Here is a 23,621-nt window from a genome sequence, read left to right on the forward strand (position 1 = left end):
CATACACGCAAAGGTGGCTAGTAAATTAATATAACTACAGACGACAGGAATAGGCAGACTACATGATAAAGTTGCCATGGTAGCTGTGTTAAAAACGTGATGCGTTACATTTTCTGTGGTCTCATGATGAAGTTTATTGAAGTGCGTTTTGCATCATTGAGGTACATTCACTACTTCATGTAATAAAATAATTCATAGAAAAACAAAGTCAAGAAAAATAGAATATCTCTTACAGTCACAGTGAATGTACTTATTCTGTCCTATTGCAGGAATATATGATGGCTTGGTTTAGAAGGTGCTGAATAACTGAAGACATTTATTTCAGGCATGCAGATGATTCGCCATGCTTTTAAGACATCAAATCTGATGAATGGATTGACAAAATCTTTACTGGAAACTGCAATCCAGATCTTACAGGAATGCTTTATGAACCACAAGTCATGCAGTCTTATAACTGTATTTAATGATGGTACTTGGGCTTCATTCAAGGGGTTAAACTGTTACAATTTGTACATAGTATCCACTTATACAGTCAGTATATAGAACAGATATAGCCTATATTTACTGTCATTTGGATTGTGGAGAATTATCCCAAAACTTGCTGCATTCTGACCTTACATTTCATAATTTAGCTTGTTCAGGATGACCTACGGGAAGTGCATTTACCACGGTGACATTTTAACAAGGATAACAATTTTTTATCATACTCTCCATCTAACATGGTGACATTTTAACAAGGATAAAAATGTATCGTACTCTGCTTCCCTTTCTTAAACGTTCCATGTTGCCATGACAATGGACTAACACTTGGAGCCAGAGTTGTCAGTATCGCTAGATAGTCTCGTTTCTCCCTTCTCGCTCTCAGACGAGGGTAGCTCCTCGCCTGACGGAGTTGTGTTCAAGTCCTGCCTGGTGGGCTGGGTGTTAGGAGCGGCCTGGGGGCCAGAATCACCTGGTTTGGACGGCTGAGCTCCGTTTGCACACACCACTGCGCCCTCTGACCTGCTGAAGCTGAACAGCTTCCCTGGGCTGAAGGTCCTGCTGGGGGATTGAGACTTCTCCTGGTTCACGGAAGCAGTCGTCACCACGGTCCCCGGCGCTGGTGTTACTGACAACGGCTCCTTCTTCAACTCCGGAGACTTCCGGAACTTGAAGCTGAGGAAACCTGGTAGTTTGGCTTCTGCCCCGGTTGGGGACTGAGGGGATCGGGCCGTGCCCGTAGAGAACTTCCCCTGCTGGGGGAAGATCTGCTTGAGCTTCATCACGTTGTTGTTGCCCAGCAGAGAGCTGGGTCTCTTGGGCTTGTCCCCAGGCTTGCCCTGGGTCTTGTCGTGGTGGTGCTGGTGGTCAGCCTTGTGGTACTCACTCTCCTGCCGGGCCTCTGCCTGGAGCTCAGCCTGACGCTGCAGCTCCTCCTCCTCACGCCGCCTCCTCAGCTGCTGCTGGAAGTGCTGCTGGGCCTGATGCTCGTGCTTCTGCATAGGAACAAGGTAATATACAATATGTGGCATAAAGAGAGCAGACACTTTCTATGACCAGCTTTGGTTTGTGTCTTGACTGTGTAAAGTTAAACACCATATGCTGACATCAACTTTCATGACTGTATGAAATCTGTTAAGTAATTAAATTATAAGGACAGCGTTATGTAGACCAACGTTACTGGAGAGTTCAAGTGAAGTGTCAGAGGCATATCCTTTTGGTGCATTCAGTACAAAAAGATGCCCTGATGGACTCAAACATACTACAGTGTCTGTATGAAGCCTAATGCAGGCATGCACGATTCAAAGATTTTTTTTAAACACTAAGAAGACACATAAAGGACACAAACTTGGAGGATGATAGTGATAGACACGGACAGTATATAACAGCTTGCTCTGTGGATTTAGCCAAGTGTTTCAACCTATGCAACTGTACCTTGAAAGCCTCCCTTCGACGGTACTCCAGTTTGGCCATCTGGTCTGCGACCCATCCAGGGATATCAGGGATGGCCACATGGATGACGTATTTGAGGAGGATGGCAAAATGCTGTCAGTCCCAAAACAACAAAGGACAGACTGAGCAAACAGTGACATAAAAACACAGAAAAGTGTAATTCATCTATACCAGAGTGGAGAGAGTGTGATGATGCCATGTTGTGTGTGTGATGTGTAGAGGGAGCTGCCTGATCTTTCCAAGCCGCCAAGCTCAGTTGGTATAGCCTAAGCCTCTTAATCACAGGGTTGTGGGTACGAGCCCCACGTTGGGCTCATGCCTTTCAGCTGCTCTTGTTCTTCTCAATTACCTGTCAAGTCTTTTTCAATTTTAAAAGACAGCACAATATGCATCCACATTATTGTACAATGCTGAAATTGATTTTCAAAACTAAATGCCGTATTTGAGTGAAGGCTGCTGACTTGTGCTTAAACAGCCCCCCCCTGCCCCCCCCCCCCCCGCATTGTTTTATAGTCTGTACTCTGTGTGATTTATGTACAGCCCCCTTGGTTTTGAGAAAGGTGCTAAAACACAATGTCCACTGCATTATTTTACCTCCAGTACCACGATGGAGATGATGACCATCTCTGGGCTCAGCCAGGGGAAGAGACGCTGCAGCTGACCACACTGGCCAATGAGGTAACAGTTCACCATGATGGCTATCAAGCCCATGGCCTCCATTGCAGTCTGCACACAGAAAGAGAAGAGATTAAAATATCTCAGAGGGAAATTATCTTTATGAAAGAAATAGCTGTTGTCTTGCTTTTTTGAAGAATTGCATGATTTTAAAATGGTTCTCTAAGTTTAAGCTTAATTGCAGGTGAGGTAAATATGTATTTAAATATATGTCCTGGGACATACTGTACCATGATGAACTCATAATTGAAGAATAGGAGTGATAATCTATGATTTTTGCCTTTTAAATCACAATGAATAAGATTACAGGCACTTGGGGGAGCTGATCCTAGATCAGCACTCCTACTCAGAGATGTCTTTGAACACGAGCCCAGATGTGAGCGACCACTAACCTGCCACTGTCCGATGCTCTCCACCCTCTGGCCAAAGGGCCTCTGCAGGCCAGTACAGAGCTTCAAGGCGTCACTCCGGATCTCTATAATGTTGTTGATGAGTGCGCACATGGCAGCCAATGGGAAGGCAGAGGAGAAGAGCACGACGTAGCCAAACTGGATGAACATCTCCTGGTAGTCCTGCAGGGTGTCCTGTTGGGTCAGAGGTCAAAAATCGAAGTCATATAACTGCACGGGCTGTCATTGAATAGCATTTGTGTTTAAATCACTTTTTACTTCAAATCTGAATGCACTATGCTTTGTATGCACCAAATACTAACTCAAGTCCAGTCAAATGAAACTAAACATGTGTACAATATAAACCTAATGCACTATGTTGCATTGATACACAGACAGCAGATCCAGTTCATAACAACAGATCTGACAACTAAGCCATACCTCATACGTCTGCATGCAGCTCTCCATCTCTGCTTGGGTAAGGATGACACACTTGGGCTCCTCAGGCGGGTCAATCCAGGACTTTGTGGATTCTTTCTCTGGGATTGGATTTTTCCGTCTCTGACATACTACTGTGTCATAGCCACTTGGTGGGGAGACACTAGTCTCCTTGGTCTCAGATAACTCATAGTCACTGTCATCGTCGCCCATCTCAAAGATTCTGGAAGGATCCATGCCCTCCTCCACCATCGTGGGACTGTCCTCCGGGAAGCTGTCCTCGGGCTGGGTCACCATGGCAACGTCCCGGGCAACATCCACCTTCTCATTGAAGCTAATCTTCCGCTGCCTCAATGTGTCATTTATGTCCCACTCTTCCTCTGTGAACCTGTAGCCAGCCTTTAGATCTCCTCTCTTGTTCTGTTCTGTCTGTCCATTCACAGGATGTGTGGCAAGGCCTTTGGGGCCTAGCAGTGATTGGATAGTCCATGAAGCCTGGGCCTTTCCTAGAGCCAGGCGGCTGTACTTGATCACTATGGCCTGGAGAACTTCCCACACGATCTTGGGAGTAAATACTCCTAGTTTGTGGTGCTCGTACAGATAAGGCTGGAGCACCTCCTTGATGTTCTGGAGAAACTGGCGGAATATCAGGAGAGTGGCTAGCATCTGTGAAGAGATCGTTTGAGTGATTCTGTTATTGCTGTTCTTTCGCAAGAATAATTTTGTCCAATCATGTTTTCCATTTTTCAAACCTTATTGACAGATTTTACCTCCTTTAGTCGCTCCATGTCCTTGAGGTAGAATCCGATGTAGAAAAGGCTAAGGTAAGAATTTATAAACTCAAACTGCAAAATGAAGAGAAGGAGTCTGAATGTGACATGACATTTATAAACATATATACAACAGTGTTAGTCAATAATACACCCTTTGGATAATAGAGAACAGTAGGAATAAAATAAACATGAAAAGTCTAACTTACAAAAAACATTTTAATGATGAGATTATTCTCATAGGCACTCTGAAGTCTGTAGTTCTCTGTAACAAAGTGATAAGAATCATTAAAATACATTGCTCCATTTGATACTGATTACTGAACAAACCTGTATGATCACTTTGTACTAAACCTGAAGAGATCAGAGCCAGTATTCGTGAAGCGTTTGCCTTGTAGATGACATGAACAGGGAGGGACCTGATCCCAGATCACTACTCCAACTCTGAGTCGGGCCCTCACTGCTAGTCTGGAAAACTTGACCCTAGGCAACACAGAGGGTCTGGTTTCAATGATGGGATCTTTTGGCATAGAGGAACTATGTCACTTCCTACGTCGTTCCGGAGACTCTCCCATCAAACCACGAGGCAGACATGCCAGAATGTGGCGATTCAAAACACAAGTTTGCAGGCAAAACCAATGCAGTTGTTTTAGTGAAGGGTAGTTGATGTAAACTAGCCATTTGTGAAATGCACTCTAAAAATAACCTCTGTGATCTCAATCTTGCTAGCTACTATTTAGTATTTTATTCAAGCGGATAAAGTAGTGATGTAGGCAGTGATGTGGTTCATGTCATAAAGAGTTCATCATTGAAACCAGATCCTAGTCGCTGTTGCCGAGGTCAGGTTTTTGAGACGACCTCATTGCTCCGATCATTCCTCACCTGTTGCTCATATCAGTGAATCTCAGCTGAATGGCTTACCCATATCATTGAGCCAATGGGCGATCTTCCTATACACCTCACCACATACAGTCACAACGATAGCCAGCAAAATTTTAGGAATGAATCTTGTGATACTGGGTAACTCCTTAATTTCCATCACAAACTCCTATAAAAAGAAAGAAGAGATCAGCCAAAAAATTGAAAAATCTAATGACAGCAAGACAGGTTAATTAACCCTTGAGCCATTATCTTTCATCTTCAAAGCGCTTATCCCTGAAAAGTTGTGATTTAAACGGCAGTACACACTAACCATTTCTGACACTAAGGGATCCTATAGAGCGATTGTAATTTAAAGGACATATTCCCACATTAGTCGAGACTGCATTTACGGTAAAAGTTGCATACCGTGCATTCAGAAAGTATTCAGACCCCTTTTCCACATTTTGTAACTAGTCTCCCAGTCCCTGGTGCTGAAAAACATACCCACAGCATGATGCTGCCACCACCATGCTTCACCGTAGGGATTGCGACAGGTTTCCTCCAGACGTGACGCTTGGTATTCAGGCCAAAGAGTTCAATCTTGGTTCCATCTGACCAGAGAATCTTGTTTGTCATGGTCTGAGAGTTCTTTAGGTGCCTTTTGGCAAACTCCAAGCGGGCTTTAATGTGCCTTTTACTGAGGAGTGGCTTCCGGCTGGCCACTCTACCATAAAGGTCTGATTGGTGGAGTGCTGCAGATATGGTTGTCCTTCTGGAAGGATCTCCCATCTCCACAGAGGAACTCTAAAGTTCTGTCCGAGTGACCATCGGGGTCTTGATCACCTCCCTGACCAAGTACGTTCTCCCCTGATTGCTCAGTTTGGCCGGGCAGCCAGCTCTAGGAAGAGTCTTGGTAGTTACAAACTTTTTCCATTTAAGAATGATAAGAGGCCAATGTGTTCTTGGGGAACTTCAATGCAGCTGAAATGTTTTGGTACCCACAGTGTCTCCTGACCCCTCCTGTCTCAGCCTCCAGTATTTATGCTGCAGTAGTTTGTGTCGGGGGGCTAGGGTCAGTTTGTTATATCTGGAGTACTTCTCATGTCTTATTCGGTGTCCTGTGTAAATTTAAGTGTGCCCTCTCTAATTCTTTCTTTCTTTCTCTCTCTCGGAGGACCTGAGCCCTAGGACCATGCCTCAGGACTACCTGACATGATGACTCCTTGCTGTCCCCAGTCCACCTGGCCGTGATGCTGCTCCAGTTTCAACTGTTCTGCCTTATTATTATTGGACCATGCTGGTCATTTATGAACATCTTGGCCATGTTCTGCAATAATCTCCACCCGGCACAGCCAGAAGAGGACTGGCCACCCCACATAGCCTGGTTCCTCCTAGGTTTTGGCCTTTCTAGGGAGTTTTTCCTAGCCACCGTGCTTCTACACCTGCATTGCTTGCTGTTTGGGGTTTTAGGCTGGGTTTCTGTACAGCACTTTGAGATATCAGCTGATGTACGAAGGGCTATATAAATACATTTGATTTGATTTGACCAGATCTGCGCCTCGAAACAATACTGTCTCGGAGCTCTACGGACAATTCCTTAAACCTCATTGCTTGGTTTTTGCTCTGACATGCACTGTCACCTGTGGGACCTTATATAGACACGTTTACTGCTGCTCTTTAATTTTTTGTAACTTTATTTCTTATTTTGTTAGGTATTTTTCTTAAAACTGCATTGTTGGTTAAGGGCTTGTAAGTAAGCATTTCACTGTAAGGTCCACACCTGTTGTATTCGGCGCATGTGACAAATAAAATTTGATTTGATTTGTGTGCCTTTCCAAATCATGTCCAATCAATTAAATTTAACACAGGAGGACTCCAATCAAGTTGTAGAAACATCTTAAGGATGGTCAATGGAAACAGTTTTTTGTATTTTTAATACATTTGCAAACATTTCTAAAAACCTGTTTTCACTTTGTCATTATGGGGTAGTGTGTGTAAATTTGATGAGGGGAAAACATTATTTTATCCATTTTAGAATAAGGCTGTAACGTAACAAAATGTGGAAAAAGTCAAAGGGTCTTGAATGCACTGTACAGTATGTCGGCTCAATCGGAAATTACATGTACATTTTATTTGCGCAATGTTGTACTGCTGAACCTCCGCGATATGGATTGAATCGAGCCCTAACAATACTTAGTGCTTTTTGACCAAGGAGCTCCTTTGAAACATGTCAACAATAAATATTATTGAAGAGAATTAAGCTGCAGTCCTCAACCTTCTTTCAATACTTCAATAGTGGACCATGCTTGATTCCGATGGCTAAGGGCTTGCTTCAATCTGGAGCACGGTTTAAATTTAAAGGTAATTTCCTACTGTGCCGACATATGCAGCGTTTACCAATGCCTTTAAATGTCAATATAGCTATTTTCTGTTGATTTCTGTCTCTTACCTGCATCTCCAGACAGACAAGCATGGCCAGGAAGACAAAGCAGAGACAGAGGAGACAGATGGGGAGGCTGACCATCCATCTGAAAATCGTCCTCTTCCAGGGTGGGTAGTAAAACTCCTCACAGTCTGTTATGGGGCTACACCGCTTTACACCCTGAAAAACACACACACAGTCAGACACACACCAACTAAAATGCTAGCGCCTTCAACGTGGGGCTCGAACCCACAACCCAGAGTTTCACACACTACCAACTGAGTTAGCCGGACCGAATCGGAGGACAGAGACAACTTCCCCTTTAGAAACCCCAGGACCCCTTGGAATTCACACAACACTCTCCAAACCTATATCTCATATTACTTATCCCTGTAGACCCCTAAACTCTGGCCCTGTAGACCCCTAAACTCTGGCCCTGTAGACCCCTAAACTCTGGCCCTGTAGACCCCTAAACTCTGGCCCTGTAGACCTGTAAACTCTGGCCCTGTAGACCCGTAAACTCTGGCCCTGTAGATCCCTAAACTCTGGCCCTGTAGACCCCTAAACTCTGGCCCTGTAGACCCCTAAACTCTGGCCCTGTAGACCCCTAAACTCTGGCCCTGTAGACCCCTAAACTCTGGCCCTGTAGACCCGTAGTAATCGAAGATCGGGATTCAATCCATGATGCGTTGTAGAGTGCTGTCGACAATGTGTCTTTTAAAGGCAATGTTCTCAACGTCTGCAGACATTCATGGTAACAGGGCACAAGTGCTCTACAACGTGCCCAGATTGAATCTCGGCCGAACTCTGAATGAATAGGATGCAATAACAAGACGCTCACCCGAAACTGGGGTCTAGGATCTTCAAGGGACTCGGCAGGAGTGTCCAGTGTCCCCCACCTGTATGCTAGCTCCGCTTCTCTCCGCTTCCACCTCTCCAGGAAGAGTGTCGCCCACACCACGTTGAAGAGGGCAAACACCACACAGCAGATGTCCTGGCTGGTCTGTGGGGGAGTGGAGAAGTGAGTGAGCCACATGAGATACATACAGAATAGGGGAATCGTTCTACTAAATATCAACAACAAATAACACTGGACATGTATCACAGAGCACAGAGATGGTAAGTGCTATTGTGGTGAAATACAGTTTTGTAGTCTAGGCCAACACATCCATATTTTTTCACATTAATTTTTATGTGGTGATTAGGAGAGAAAACACATACAAATAGATTCCAACAAATCCAATCAAATCAAGTGTATTTACAGTGGGGAGAACAAGTACTTGATACACTGCCAATTTTGCAGGTTTTCCTACTTACAAAGCATGTAGAGGTCTGTAATTTGTATTATAGGTACAATTCAACTGTGAGAGACGGAATCTAAAAAAAAATCTAGAATATCACATTAATTAATTAGCATTTTATTGCATGACATAAGTATTTGATCACCTACCAAACAGTAAGAATTCCAGCTCTCACAGACCTGTTAGTTTTTCTTTAAGATGCCCTCCTGTTCTCCACTCATTACCTGTATTAACTGCACCTGTTTGAACTCGTTACCTGTATAAAAGACACCGGTCCACACACTCAATCAAACAGACTCCAACCTCTCCACAATGGCCAAGACCAGAGAGTTGTGTAAGGACATCAGGGATGAATTGTAGACCTGGACAAGGCTGGGATGGGCTACAGGACAATAGGCAAGCAGCTTGGTGAGAAGGCAACAACTTTTGGCGCAATTATTAGAAAATGGAAGAAGTTCAAGATGACGGTCAATCACCCTCGGTCTGGGGCTCCATGCAAGATCTCACCTCGTAGGGCATCAATGATCATGAAGAAGGTGAGGGATCAGCCCAGAACTACACGGCAGGACCTGGTCAATGACCTGAAGAGAGCTGGGACCACAGTCTCAAAGAAAACCATTAGTAACACACTACGCCGTCATGGAACGCAAGGTCCCCCTGCTCAAGCCAGCGCATTTCCAGGCCCGTCTGAAGTTTGCCAATGACCATCTGGATGATCCAGAGGAGGAATGAGAGAAGATCATGTGGTCTGATGAGACAAAAATAAAGCTTTTTGGTCTAAACTCCACTCGCTGTGTTTGGAGGAAGAAGAAGGATGAGTACAACCCCAAGAACACCATCCCAACCGTGAAGCATGGAGGTGGAAACATCATTCTTTGGGGATGCTTTTCTGCAAAGGGGACAGGACGACTGCATCGTATTGAGGGGAGGTTGGATGGGGCCATGTAAAGCGAGATATTAGCCAACAACCTCGTTCCCTCAGTAAGAGCATTGAAGATGGGTCGTGGCTGGGTCTTCCAGCATGACAACAACCCGAAACACACAGCCAGGGCAACTAAGTAGTGGCTCCGTAAAAAGCGTCTCAAGGTCCTGGAGTGGCCTAGCCAGTCTCCAGACCTGAACCCAATAGAAAATCTTTGGAGGGAGCTGAAAGTCCGTATTGCCCAGCGACAGCCCCGAAACCTGAAGGATCTGGAGATGGTCTGTATGGAGGAGTGTGCCAAAATCCCTGCTGCAGTGTGTGCAAACCTGGTAAAGACCTACAGGAAACATATGATCTCTGTAATTGCAAACAAAGGTTTCAGTACCAAATATTAAGTTCTGCTTTTCTGATGTATCAAATACTTATGTCATGCAATAAAATGCAAATTAATTACTTAAAAATCATACAATGTGATTTTCTGGATTTTTGTTTTAGATTCTGTCTCTCACAGGTGAAGTGTACCTATGATAAAAATTACAGACCTCGACATGCTTTGTAAGTAGGAAAACCCGCAACATCAGCACTGGTATCAAATACTTGTTCTCCCCACTGTATATAGCCCTTCTTACATCAGCTGATATCTCAAAGTGTTGTACAGAAACCCAGCCTAAAACCCCAAACACCAAGCAATGCAGGTGTAGAAGCACAGTGGCTAGGTAAAACACCCTAGAAAGGCCAAAACCTAGGAAGAAACCTAGAGAGAAACCAGGCTATGAGGGGTGGCCAGTCCTCTTCTGGCTGTGCCGGGTGGAGATACAAGTGAGTCATTTGAATAGCTACATGTAGTCTAGTTCTAGATCTGTTTGTGCTATCTTGCAAACTCCTACACTATGTCATTGTCAGATTATGGACAAGGCTAAACTACATTGTGTATGATACAGTCTTAGGAAAAAAGGTGCTACTTAGAACCTAAAAGGGTTAAATAACCAAATTTGGTTCCAGGGATATCCCTTTTTGCTCCAGGTAGAGCCCTTTTGGGTTCTATGTAGAACCATTTCCACAGAGTGCTCTACATGAAACCCAAAAGGGTTATACCTCGAACCAAAAAGGCTTGTATCTGGAACCAAAAAGGTTCTCCTATGAGGACAGCTGAAGAACCCTTTTGGAACCATTTTTTCTAAGATTGCACTATTGACAGGTACACTACTGGTCAAACATTTTAGAACACCTACTAATTCAAGGGTTTTTCTTAACTTTTACTATTTTCTACATTGTAGAATAATAGGGAATACATCAAAACTATAAAATAACACACATGGAATCATGTAGTAACCAAAAAAGTATTTAACAAATCTAAATATATTTTATATTTGAGATTCTTCAAATAGCCACCCTTTGCCTTGATGACAGCTTTGCACACTCTTGGCATTCTCTCAACCAGCTTCACCTGGAATGCTTTTCCAACAGTCGTGAAGGAGTTCCCACATATGCTGAGCACTTGCTGGCTGCTTTTCCTTCGCTCTGCGGTCCGACTCATCCCAAACCATCTCAACTTAATGAAGGTCAGGGGATTGTGGAGGCCAGGTCATCTGATGCAGCACTCTATCATTCTCTTTCTTGCTAAAAAAGCCCTTACACAGCCTGGAGGTGTGTTGGGTCATTGTCCATGTTGAAAAACAAATTATAGTCCCTCTAAGCCCAAACCAGATGGGATGGCGTATCACTGCAGAATGCTGTGGTAGCCATGCTGGTTAAGTGTGCCTTGAATTCTAAAGTAATCAGAGACAGTGTCACCAGCAAAGCACCACCACAACATAACACCTCCACCTCCATGCTTTATGGTGGGAAATACACATGTAGAGATCATCCGTTCACTCACACCGCGTCTCACAAAGATACGGTGGTTGGAACCAAAAATCTCATTGGACCCCAGACCAAAGGACAAATTTCCACCAGTCTAATAATGTCTCTAATGAACTTATCCTCTGCAGCAGAGGTAACTCAGGGTCTTCCTTTCCCTGTGGCGGTCCTCATGAGTGCCAGTTTCATCATAGCACTTGATGGTTTTTGCGACTGCACTTGAAGAAAGTTTCAAAGTTCTTGAAATGTTCCATATTGACTGACCTTCATATCTTAAAGTAATGATGGACTGTAATTTCTTTTTGCTTATTTGAACTGTTCTTACCATAATATGGTAAGAAGCAAATATGGCTATCTTCTGTATACCCCCCTACCTTGTCACAACACAACTGACTGGCTCAAATGCATTAAGAAGTAAAGAAATTCCACAAATGAACTTTTAAGAAGACACACCTGTTAATTGAAATGCATTCCAGGTGACTACCTCATGAAGCTGGTTGAGAGTGTGCAAAGCTGTCATCAAGGCAACGGGTGGCTATTTGAAGAATCTCAAATATAAAATATATTTTGATTTGTTTAACACTTTTTTGGTTAATTTCGTACATGATTCGATATGTTATTTCATAGTTTTGATTTCTTCACTATTATTCTACAATGTAGGAAATTGAAAAATAAAGAAAAAGCCTTGAATGAGTAGGTGTTGACCAGTGTGAGATCTCCATTAGGTAATGTGATGCTGCACCACCTACCTGGTCAGCCTCAGCCAGGATCCACAGCAGGAAGCCGATGACTGCAGGGTACAGCATGGAGTTGGTGTAGAAACCCAGCCAGGCAAAGTACATGCCAATCTTCACCCCAAAGTAATCACAGATGTCATCTGACACACAGACATGACACCAACAACATGACAGACAAAGACAGACAGAGGTTTTTGGCTTCAGTTAGTAAATTATATTTTTAAGAAATGTGTATCTTTCTATTGATATTGTATTTGTAGTGCAAATTATATTCTCTTATTCTATGATAGAATGATCAATTAATTGTAACAATTAAGCATGCTATATTGTCTCAACAGGTGCTGCTCACCCAAAGGCTGTCTCTCACAGACAGCTTGGACCCATGATGTCATCAGCTGACTGAGGATCCGTTGCTCGTGTAGAGGAAACACTTGATAGATTACTCCTCTGGCCATCAGCTCTGGAACTGATCAGTCAATAACAAAGCTGTCTCAGATTTTATTGTGATGCTGAAGATTCAGGCTATGAGTAAATACAAAAACAATTGTTTACTGATTGGTTGTCCCTCCAGGAAGTGGAAGTTGTGAAGGACTTCTCCTTGTTTGGCTCGCAGGTTGTCCAGCCAGTACTTGATGATGCTCTGACGCTCCTGAAGAAAAGATGTGATCGAATAACCACAGAGTTTGTGGGAACAAGGTAAAAATCAGCAACAGGACATATATCAGAGCTGTTTAAATATGTTTGGAGATCATAGCCATAACTGATACGAACCTGGGAGGTGAAAAAGCACAGCTCGCTCTCTATGTTCTCGTATATATTATCCTCTGCACAGGAAAACCTATGTGTTCCACCTCCATACTGTGGTTTGACCACTTTGCGCATCCCCGTCAGCTCTGCACCACGCAGCAAGCTGAGGAGAGGAAGACAAGAGGGGAGAAGGACACAAGATTTATTTGACATTCCTGTTTCAGATGCTATTTACCTGGTCCCATATCTGACAGTTCTGTCTTGTCAACTCCTCCTATGGTCATTGTCAAACCAACCATTGCAACAGAGCACAAACAGATCTGGAACCAGGCCACTATTTATGAATGTGATGTTTACGAATGATGTGGTAACAATATTTTTTTATTTCACCTTTATTTAACCAGGTAAGCTAGTTGAGAACAAGTTCTCATTTGCAGCTGCGACCTGGCCAAGATAAAGCATAACAGTTCGACACATACAACAACACAAAGTTACACATGGAATGAACAAAACATACAGTCAATAATACAGTAGAAAAAAAGAAAACAATGTCTATATACAGTGAGTGCAAATTAGGTCAAATAAGGGAGTTAAGGCAATAAATAGGCCATGGTGGTGAAGTAATTACAATATGGCAATTAAACACTGGAATGGTAGATGTGCAAAAAATGGATGTACATGTAGAGATACTGTGGTGCAAAAGGAGCAAAATAAATAAATACAGTATGGGGATGAGGTAGATAGATGGGCTGTATACAGATGGGCTATGAACAGGTGCAGTGGTCTGTGAGCTGCTCTGACAGCTGGTTCTTAAAGCCAGTGAGGGAGATGAGAATCTCCAGCTTCAGTGATTTTTGCAGTTGGTTCCAGTCAGTAGCAGCAGAGAACTGGAAGGAAAGGTGACCAAAGGAGGAATTGGCTTTGGGGGTGACCAGTGAGATATACCAGCTTGAGCGCTGCTATGGTGACCAGTGAGCTGAGATAGGGCGGGGCTTTACCTAGCAGAGACTCGTGGATAACCTGTAGCCAGTAGGTTTGGCGACGAGTATGAAGCGAGGGCCAGCCAACGAGTGCGTACAGGTCGCAGTGGTGGGTAGTATATGGGGCTTTGGTGACAAAACGGATGGAACTGTGATAGACTACATCCAGTTTTCTGAGTAGAGTGTTGGAGGCTATTTTATAGATGACATCGCCGAAGTCAAGGATCGGTAGGATGGTCAGTTTTATGAGGGTATGTTTGGCAGCATGAGTGAAGGAAGTTTTGTTGTGAAATAGGAAACCGATTCTAGATTTAATTTTTGATTGGAGATGCTTAATGTGAGTCTGGAATGAGTTTACAGTCTAGCCAGACACCTAGGTATTTGTAGTTATCCACGTATTCTAAGTCAGAGCCATCCAGAGTAGTGATGCTGGAAGGCCGGGCAGGTGCGGGCAATGATTGGTTGAATAGCATGCATTTAGTTTTATTTGCGTTTAAGAGCAGTTGGAGGCCACGGAAGGAGAGTTGTATGGCATTGAAGCTCGTCTGGAGGTTAGTTAACAGTGTCCAAAGAAGGGCCAGAAGTATACAGAATGGTGTCGTCTGCGTAGAGGTGGATCAGAGAATCACCAGCAGCAGGAGCGACATCATTGATGTATACCGAGAAGAGAGTCGGCCCGAGAATTGAACCCTGTTAGGTAACGACCATATAATTAACATTTAACCGTTACAATTCCGACATAAATGTCATGTAAGAAGTGGAGTGTCTTACTTCTCAAATGTGGTTGTAATAAAGAATGCGTAGCCCTGTGTGTGTTGATGCTGTCGGATCTGGATTGTAACTTGTGGGATTCCCAGTCGGATGTGGTTCAGCAGCCATAGCAAGGTGTGGTCGTCTATGGTGTCTACAAAGGAGTAAATTGTCAGTTTCTATGTCAGAATTTGTATTTCATTTATTTAAATCTATATACAGCCACAGCCCAATTGCCATGAATTGATACTGAACCTCTGTCACAGTCATTCAATGCTTGACATTTTTTTAAACACTTTACATTCTAGTAATTCATCAGGCTGATCACAGACTCTTGGAACATTCAAATAAGGAGGCTGCATCAGCAACATTCTTCAATGCTTGACAGAGGTAGCAACGGTAACCGTGGGAGGGTTGACCCATGAAAAGGTCAATACAATCAAATGAGGTAACTGCCCTAGTGTTTATGGGGTCTTCATTTCATCCCATCCTGCAAGAATGAGTGCAATAACTCATATCCAACCCAATTTTAGTTGGTATCCATGTGGGAAACTTGCTTTGACCAATGAGATCCATTTGTGTGAACCCACACAGCATGTGTGTTACGGTTTTCTTCTAACTCCTCCTCTGACGAAGAGGTGTGGCAAGGATCGGACCAAAATGCGGCGTGGTAATTTTCATACATGTTTAATGAACGAATAAACATGAACAGACTGGCAGCCCTGGCTGCTCCATGCAGACTGGCAGCTCCTTGCAGACTGGCAGCTCCTTGCAGACTGACAGCTCTAGCTGCTCCATGCAGACCGACAGCTCTGGCTGCTCCATGCAGACTGGCAGCTCTGGCTGCTCCATGCAGACTGGCAGCTCTGGCTGCTCCATGCAGACTGGCAGCTCTATGCAGGCTGGCAGCTCTGGCTGCGCTGAACAGGTAGAAGACTCCAGCAGCGCTGTAGAGGAGGAAGGCTCTGGCAGCGCTGAACAGGCGGGAGACTCCGGCAGCGTTGTAGAGGCGGAAGGCTTTGGCAGCGCTAAACAGGCGGGAGACTCCGACAGCGCAGGAGAGGAGGAAGGCTCTGGCAGCGCTGGAGAGGCGAGGCGCACTGTAGGCCTGATGCGTGGTGCTGGCACTGGTGGTACTGGGCCGAGGACACGCACAGGAAGCCTGGTGCGGGGAGCTGCCACCGGAGGGCTGGTGTGTGGAGGTGGTACTGGGTAGACCGGACTGTGCAGGCGCACTGGAGCTCTTGAGCACCGAGCCTGCCCAACCTTACCTGGTTGAATACTCCCGGTCGCTCTGCCAGTGCGGCAAGGTGGAATAGCCCGCACTGGGCTATGCCCCCGCACTGGGGACACCGTGCGCACCACAGCATAACACGATGCATGCCCGGTCTCTCTAGCCCCCCGGTAACCACAGGAAGTTGACGCAGGTCTCCTACCTGACGTCGCCATACTCCCTGTGAGCCCCCCCCCCCAAGAAAGTTTTGGGGCTGACTCTCGGGCTTCCATCCGCGTCGCCGTGCTGCCTCCTCATACCAGCGCCTCTCCGCTTTCTTCGCCTCCAGTTCTTCCTTGGGGTGGCGATATTCTCCAGGCTGAACCCAGGGTCCTTTACCGTCCAGTTCGTCCTCCCATGTCCATTCCTTCTCTTGCTGCTGCTTTTGTTGCATCTTCTCCTGCTGCACCTTGGGGCGGCTACACTCCCCTGGTTTTGCCCAGGGTCCTCTCCCGTCGAGGATTTCCTCCCATGTCCAAGAGTCCTGTCTCTTTGGCTGCTGTTGCTGCTGTCCGTTACCACGCCGCTTGGTCCTGTTGTGGTGGGTGATTCTGTTACGGTTTTCTTCTAACTCCTCCTCTGACGAAGAGGTGTAGCAAGGATCGGACCAAAATGCGGCGTGGTAATTTTCATACATGTTTAATGAACTAATAAATATGAACAATACAAAACAACAAACGTAACGCGAAAAACCTAAACAGCCTATCTAGTGACAACAAACACAGAGACAGGAACAATCACCCACGAAACACTCAAAGAATATGGCTGCCTAAATATGGTTCCCAATCAGAGACAACGATAAACACCTGCCTCTGATTGAGAACCACTCCAGACAGCCATAGACTATGCTAGATACCCCCACTAAGCCACACACCCAATACCTAACAAAACCCCAAGACAAAACACACCACAATAAACCCATGTCACACCCTGGCCTGACCAAATAAATGAAGACAAACACAATATACTTCGACCAGGGCGTGACAATGTGTGCAGAATTATAGAGTGCCTAACTCTGAAACAAACATACAGGTAATGGATATTATTCAATCGTCCCTGCGGACTGTTCTGTGTCACATCAACGAGTGATTGGCTCATTGCCCACATCGGCCAATAAGACTCCCCCTGGAAGTTTCCCATCATGATTGAGGAGACTGAACCGTGGAAGGTGAAGGTGGTGATTTAGCGTACCTGAGAATGTCATTAGGATATCACAGTCTTCCGTGGGCACCATTTTCAGCCAGGATTTATGGGACATGATGTACTGTCTGGCCTGCGAGAGGCGTTTCCCAAACAAATTATCTAAAGGGAAGAGGTAGAAGAAAGAGAGAGAGAGTGAGAGAGAAAAGAGAGAGAGAGAAGAGTGTGAGAGAGGGAGTAAGAGTGAGAGAGTAAGAGAGAGAGAGAGTAAGAGAGAGTAAGAATAGTCCACATCAGTCAGTACAGTGAAATGGGGACATAATTTCTGGTCCTAACTTGTAGACTTGTTTACGTGCTGCTGTGCGGTTTGTTGCTAACTGCCAACTTTACGGTTTTTACTTTTTAATTAACGTTTAATATTTACATTTTTTCCCTCGCTCAACTTTTTCACCGGGAAGTTTTATCGTCAGGACCTCCACCAGCCGAAGCTAAGCAGTAACATTAACCTTCCAATTGCAATTGCTGTATTCATAATATAAAGGAGGACGCCTTATGGCGAGGATAGCTGTGTTGCAAGCCCAGCTTCAGACACAATCATTAGGAAAGGGTCATTTAAGTGTAGGAAAGGATGAAACAGCGTCTGTGCCACCAGTAAGTACAGATAGTAACGTTAGTATAAATCCCCTCGCACAGTCCCCGCAGCCGGACAACTTTCTCATGGCTTCTGGAGGGAAATGCTGATAAGAAATGCAGACAGAAACTTTCAACCGGTCGGAGTCAGGCTGAGCCTTCTCTGATCTCTACTCCTCCTGTTACGGGGTCTGAGACGCCGAAGCCTCCCACCATTAACTCTGACAAATTGAAAACCCTAGTCATTTGTGAATCCATTACCCGCAGTATTAGACTTAAGACGAATCATCCAGCGATCATACACTGTTTACCAAGGGGCAGGGCTACCGACATTAATGCTAATCTTAAAATGTTGCTGGCTAAAACTGGCGAGTGTAGAGAGTATAGTAGGGATATTGTTATCCACGTCGGCACCAACGATGTTAGGATGAAACAGTTGAGGTCAACAAGCGCAACATAGCTTCAGGGTGTAAATCAGCTAGAAAGATGTGTCGGCATCGAGTAATTGTCTCTGGCCCCCTCCCAGTTAGGGGGAGTGATGAGCTCTACAGCAAAGTCTCATAACTCAATCGCTGGTTGAAAACTGTTTTCTGCCCCTCCCAAAATATATAATTTGTAGATAACTGGCCCTATTTCTGAGACTCACCCACAAACAGGACCAAGCATGGTCTGCTGTGGAGTGACGGACTCCATCCTAGCTGGAGGGGTGCTCATCTTATCTACGAACATAGACATGGCTCTAACTCCCCTAGCTCCACAATGAGATAGGGTGCAGGCCAGACAGCAGGCTGTTAGATTTAGTGGAGTCTGCCACTAGCACAGTCAGTGTAGTCAGCTCAGCTATCCCCATTGAGACTGTGTCTGTACCTCAATCTAGGTTGGGCAAAACTAAACATGCCGATGTTCGCCATAGCAATCTCACTGGAATAAAGACCTCCATTCCTGTCATTATTGAAAGATATTGTGATATCTCAAAATAGGCCTACTTAAATTACCTTTAAATGGCGTCAGACCGAGGCTCTGCATCTGTCCTCGTGCTCCTAGAGTTTAGTGCATATTACCCAAGTGCAAGCCTCTGGCTTCCTGTTAAGGCTATTTCAAGGTTTTACTGCTAACCTACAAAACATTACATGGGCATGCTCCTACCTGTCTTTCCGATTTGGTCCTGCCGTACATACCTACACATACGCTACGGTCACAAGACGCAGGCCTCCTTATTGTCCCTAGAATTTCTTAGCAAACAGCTGGAGGCAGGGCTTTCTCCTATCAATTTTATGGAATTGTCTGCCTATCCATGTGAGAGACGCACTCTGCCTCGACCTTTAAGTCTTTATTGAAGACTCATCTCTTCAGTAGGTCCTATGATTGAGTGTAGTCTGGCCCAGGTGAATGGAAAGGCACTGGAGCAACGAATTGCCATTGCTGTCTCTGCCTGGCCGGTTCCCCTCTCTCCACTGGGATTCTCTGCCTCAAACCTTATTACAGGGGCTGAGTCACTGGCTTACTGGTGCTCTTCCATACCATCCCTAGGAGGGGTATGCCACTTGAGTGGGTTGAGTCATTGATGTGATCTTCCTGTCTGGGTTGATGCCCCCTTTTTGGTTCGTGCTGTGCGGGAGATCTTTGTGGGCTATACTTTGTGGGCTTTGTCTCAGGATAGTAAGTTGTTGATTGAAGATATCCCCTAGTGGTGTGGGGGCTGTGCTTTGGCAAAGTGGGTGGGGTTATATCCTGCCTGTTTGGCCCTGTCTCGGAGTATCGTCGGACGGGGCCAGTGTCTCCCGAATCCTCCTGTCTCAGCCTCCAGTATTTATGCTGCAATAGTATGTGTCGGGGGGGCTAGGGTCAGTCTGTTATATCTGGAGTATTTATCCTGTCGTATCCAGTGCCCTGTGTGAATTTAAGCATCCTCTCACTCTCGTTTTCTTTCTTTCTTTCTCTCTCGGAGGACCTGAGCCCTTGGACCATGCCGCAGGACTACCTGGCCTGATGACTCCTTGCTGTCCCCAGTCACGCTGGCCGTGCTGCTGCTCCAGTTTCAACTGTTCTGCCTGTGGCTATGGAACCCTGACCTGTTCACCAGATGTGCTACCTTGTCCCAGACCTGCTGTTTTCAACTCTCTAGAGACATCAAGTGCGGTAGAGATACTCTGAATGATCGGCTATGAAAAGCCAACTGACATTTACTCCTGAGGTGCTGACCTGTTGCACCCTATACAACCACTGTGATTATTATTATTTGACCCTGCTGGTCATCTATGAACATTTGAACATCTTGGCCATGTTCTGTTATAATCTCCACCCGGCACAGCCAGAAGAGGACTGGCCACCCCTCATAGCCTGGTTTCTTCCTAGGTTCCGGACTTTCTAGGGAGTTTTTCCTAGCCACCGTGCTTCTACACCTGCATTGCATGTTGTTTGAGGTTTTAGGCTGGGTTTTCTGTCCAGCACTTTGTGACATCAGCTGATGTAAAAATACATTTGATTGATTGATTGATTGATTGACTGACATGGGTGACAGATGGAGAGGGAGGATTCTGCCAAAATGCCAAATCCTCATTGTCAGCTTCCCCATTCTTCTGCCCACTAACAAGGCCAAAGCCTGTGTGTTACTGCATTCTGCTGTCTGAAAGTTAGAAATGGACACAGGGCCTCCTGGGTGGCTCAGTGGTCTAAGGCACTGTAATGCAGTGCTAGCTGTGCCTCCAGAGACTCTGGGTTTGAGCCCAGGCTCTGTTGCAGCTGGCCGCGGCCGGGAGGTCCATGGGGCGATGCACCCTTGGCCTAGCGTCGTCCGGGTTAGTGAGGGTTTGGCCGGTAGGGATATCCTTGTCTTATCACGCACGAGCGACTCCTGTGGCGGGCCAGGTGCAGTGCACGCTGATCAGGTCGCTAGGTGTACTGTGTTTCCTCCGACACATTGGTGCTTCTGGGTTGGATGTGTGCTGTGTTAAAGAAGCAGTGCGGCTTGCTTGAGTTGTGTTTCGGAGGAAGCATGGCTCTCGACCTTCGTCTCTCCTGAGCCCGTACAGGAGTTGTAGGGATGAGACAAGACAGTAACTACTAACAATTGGGGAGAAAAAGTGGGTAATAATAAAATAAATGGACTCAGATCATCCCAAATCAGAAAGTATTAGACATGATCATTTTCTACATTGGCATGATTGAGGAAGAGTTTGGCTCCTCTTGTACAACACAGGGTCTGTGTATTTAAGTTGTTTGTACAACAGAAGATAATGCGCACAGTATTTACTCTACTAAGCTGCAGTACTTGTATGGTAGCTTTGGCGCACTGCAATAGAAAACCAACCACTACATGGGAGGTACTAAACAGAGGATCTGCTGATTTTAAAGTGTCCAACTTAATCCAGTCAAACCACGTGACACCAAATAAGAATGAGAAACGTTGACTAGCAATCCCATAAATGTTCTGTTACTGACATGTCCTGTCCTCTAAAATGCCCTGCCATCTCTCTGTCTCTCTCTCTTTCACTTTCTCTGTCTCTCACTTTCTTTCTCTCACTGTCTCTCTTTCACATTTACACCCACACACACACCACTAGGCTGATTTAGGTGTTGGGTTAAATACAAAAGACACATTTCGGTGGACGCATTCGGTTGTGCAACTGACTAGGTATCCTCTTTCCCTCCCCTAATGTGTGAGCCATGTCTAGATTGTGAAGTGAAATTAATCTTGTCACTCTAACCAGGTGCCACTGTAGGGCTTTAGTTGTGAACAGCATCAACTACTCTATCATTCCCCATTCTTACACAACTAAATTGTATACTTTTATCTTCACTGCCAACACTGTTTAAACCTAGGTACTGCTATAGTGCTGGGACTGCTAGGTCTACTAGTAGCAGCGTGTCAAAAGCCATCTATCAGCAGATATAGGAAATGGGGTCATGTTCCTTTGATTGTACCTACTGACTTTACTGTGGTGCACTTTTCCTAACCAACACTTGTACTTTATGATCAACACACTTCTGCCCAATATAAATTACAGGTCAATTTTGTGTGTGAGTGTGAGTGTGAGTGTACTGAATGGAGGATAATAGTCTGACTGTAAAACATGTAGAAATGCAGTCCAAAGCCTACTGAATGTGGGTTATCCCCATGTCCCCTCATTCAATAGCATATCTGGGCCTGTATTCATTAGGCGTCTCAGAGTAGCAGAGCATATCTATAATCGACCAGGCTAAACTGATCCTAGATCATCACTGTACTCTCAGAGGCTTTATGAATACAGGCCCTGAGCATTGAGTCATTATCCCCCATCACAGACAACTTTAGCATTTTTGCTAATTAGCAACTGTTCAACTACTTGCTACTTTGCAACTACTTAGCATGTTAGCTAACCCTTCCCCTATAACCCTTTTAGATAACTATTTGCCTAACCCTAACCCTCCCCCTAACCTTTTAACCTAACTCCTAAATCTAACCCTAACATCAAGCTAACGTTAGCCACTTAGCCAACTAGCTAGAATTCGTAACATAGCATACGTTTAGAAAATTTCGTAACATATTGTACGTTTTGCGAATTTGTAACATATTCTGAGTTTTGCTACTTCATTATGTATATAATACAAATTGTCATTCTAAACATATATGAAATGTGTGATGGACATCCACAAATGGACTAAATGGAATGTCTCGGATTTACATATAGAATAATACCAAATGCTCTGAGACCAGTTTGATCTCCATCTCTAAATTGATTATAAAGCCATGTCCTGTGCCATACAGGTTTCTTGGCACTGACGCCGATGACTTTCTTCAACCGTTGCAAAACATACCAGTCAGTTAGCTCTCGCCTCTACCACGTTGTGACAGCATTTTCAAAAACAAAAGGAAGTGCGGTAAAATGCGTCCGAGATGTTTCCGATGACTGCCGGCTTGCTGTGATATTGTGAACTGTGTGCTGAGTATTTGCGTAAGAAGTGTGGACGTGTAAGACATGTGTGTGATTACTTAATGTATGCACATTGCGCAATCCATTTTTTTCAAGACAAAGTTTTAATAAAATAGCCACTTTTGGCTACTCAAATCCAACATGAAATATTTAGCTTTTAATCGTAGTTTCCGTTTAAACTCCCTTGTGTCACTGCTAGATTACTGAAATAAATAATGTAATCCATTATTTATTACAATACATAGCTGACATCATAACAATATAATAGACTGAAATGCAGTCCCATTGCCTTGGACCCATAGGCTAGGCTACCTGTGGGACCATAAAAGGCAGCTGCCACATTCGGCCCTGCTCATCGGAATGCGCACAATGCTACCGGACGCGACGCACCAAAAACAAAAACACTCGTGGCATGTAGCCTAATATGAACGGTGTATGAGATTAACCTCAAGTACTGGGGTAAATAGCATTTTGCGTGAATGTTTGAGAATACTGCATCATAGTCTCGTAGTACCACAAATAGCATTGATCATTTTCCTCCCTTCAACCATCTAACTTGAATTCACGCATCTCACGACGACAAATACTCTATTCCTCAAGACACTCACCCAGGACACCGAACGACATTGAATACGTCTGTTTTTGCTTAGTTATCTTGTCGTCTTCAGTGGGCACCATCCTCTCCCCTACCCTGTCGCCGTCCGCGGTGCTGTTTACAGACGCGGTGGGATCAGGTGCCCCAATCGTCACGATCATGGTGCATTAAAAGACAGCGCTACAAGTATGGAAGGTGATGTTGCATGAGCATTGTATGAACAGGGTTGGTGATACCCGCCTACCCTACCTGTTCGTGCTATGACCTGAACCTGGCAGAAAGAGTT

General features: G+C 44.9%; 1 protein-coding gene across 5 annotated transcripts; it reads right to left on the reverse strand.

Annotated features, from left to right (window-relative positions):
- Positions 1-115: 115 nt before the first annotated feature.
- Positions 116-23,556, reverse strand: LOC135558510 (anoctamin-8-like). 5 transcript variants are annotated; one of them, XM_064992363.1, is made up of 17 exons: positions 23,349-23,556; positions 17,249-17,359; positions 14,806-14,938; positions 13,079-13,217; positions 12,860-12,956; positions 12,657-12,773; positions 12,320-12,447; positions 8,329-8,490; positions 7,515-7,667; positions 5,126-5,252; positions 4,414-4,469; positions 4,205-4,279; positions 3,438-4,100; positions 3,000-3,191; positions 2,527-2,658; positions 1,915-2,025; positions 116-1,475 (listed from the first exon to the last, which is right to left on the reverse strand). In XM_064992363.1, the coding sequence occupies exons 1-17, from the start codon at positions 23,494-23,496 to the stop codon at positions 801-803; spliced, it is 3,219 nt and encodes a 1,072-aa protein (XP_064848435.1). In that variant the 5' UTR covers positions 23,497-23,556; the 3' UTR covers positions 116-800. The 5 variants fall into 5 exon arrangements, with proteins under 5 accessions (XP_064848435.1, XP_064848438.1, XP_064848437.1 ...); XM_064992366.1 differs by lacking the exon at positions 23,349-23,556 and adding an exon at positions 22,625-22,729; XM_064992365.1 differs by lacking the exon at positions 23,349-23,556 and adding an exon at positions 18,823-19,020.
- Between the last annotated feature and the right edge of the window lie 65 nt (positions 23,557-23,621).

Source organism: Oncorhynchus masou, chromosome 17, assembly GCF_036934945.1.
Source record: "Oncorhynchus masou masou isolate Uvic2021 chromosome 17, UVic_Omas_1.1, whole genome shotgun sequence".
NCBI classification, from domain to species: Eukaryota; Metazoa; Chordata; class Actinopteri; order Salmoniformes; family Salmonidae; genus Oncorhynchus; species Oncorhynchus masou.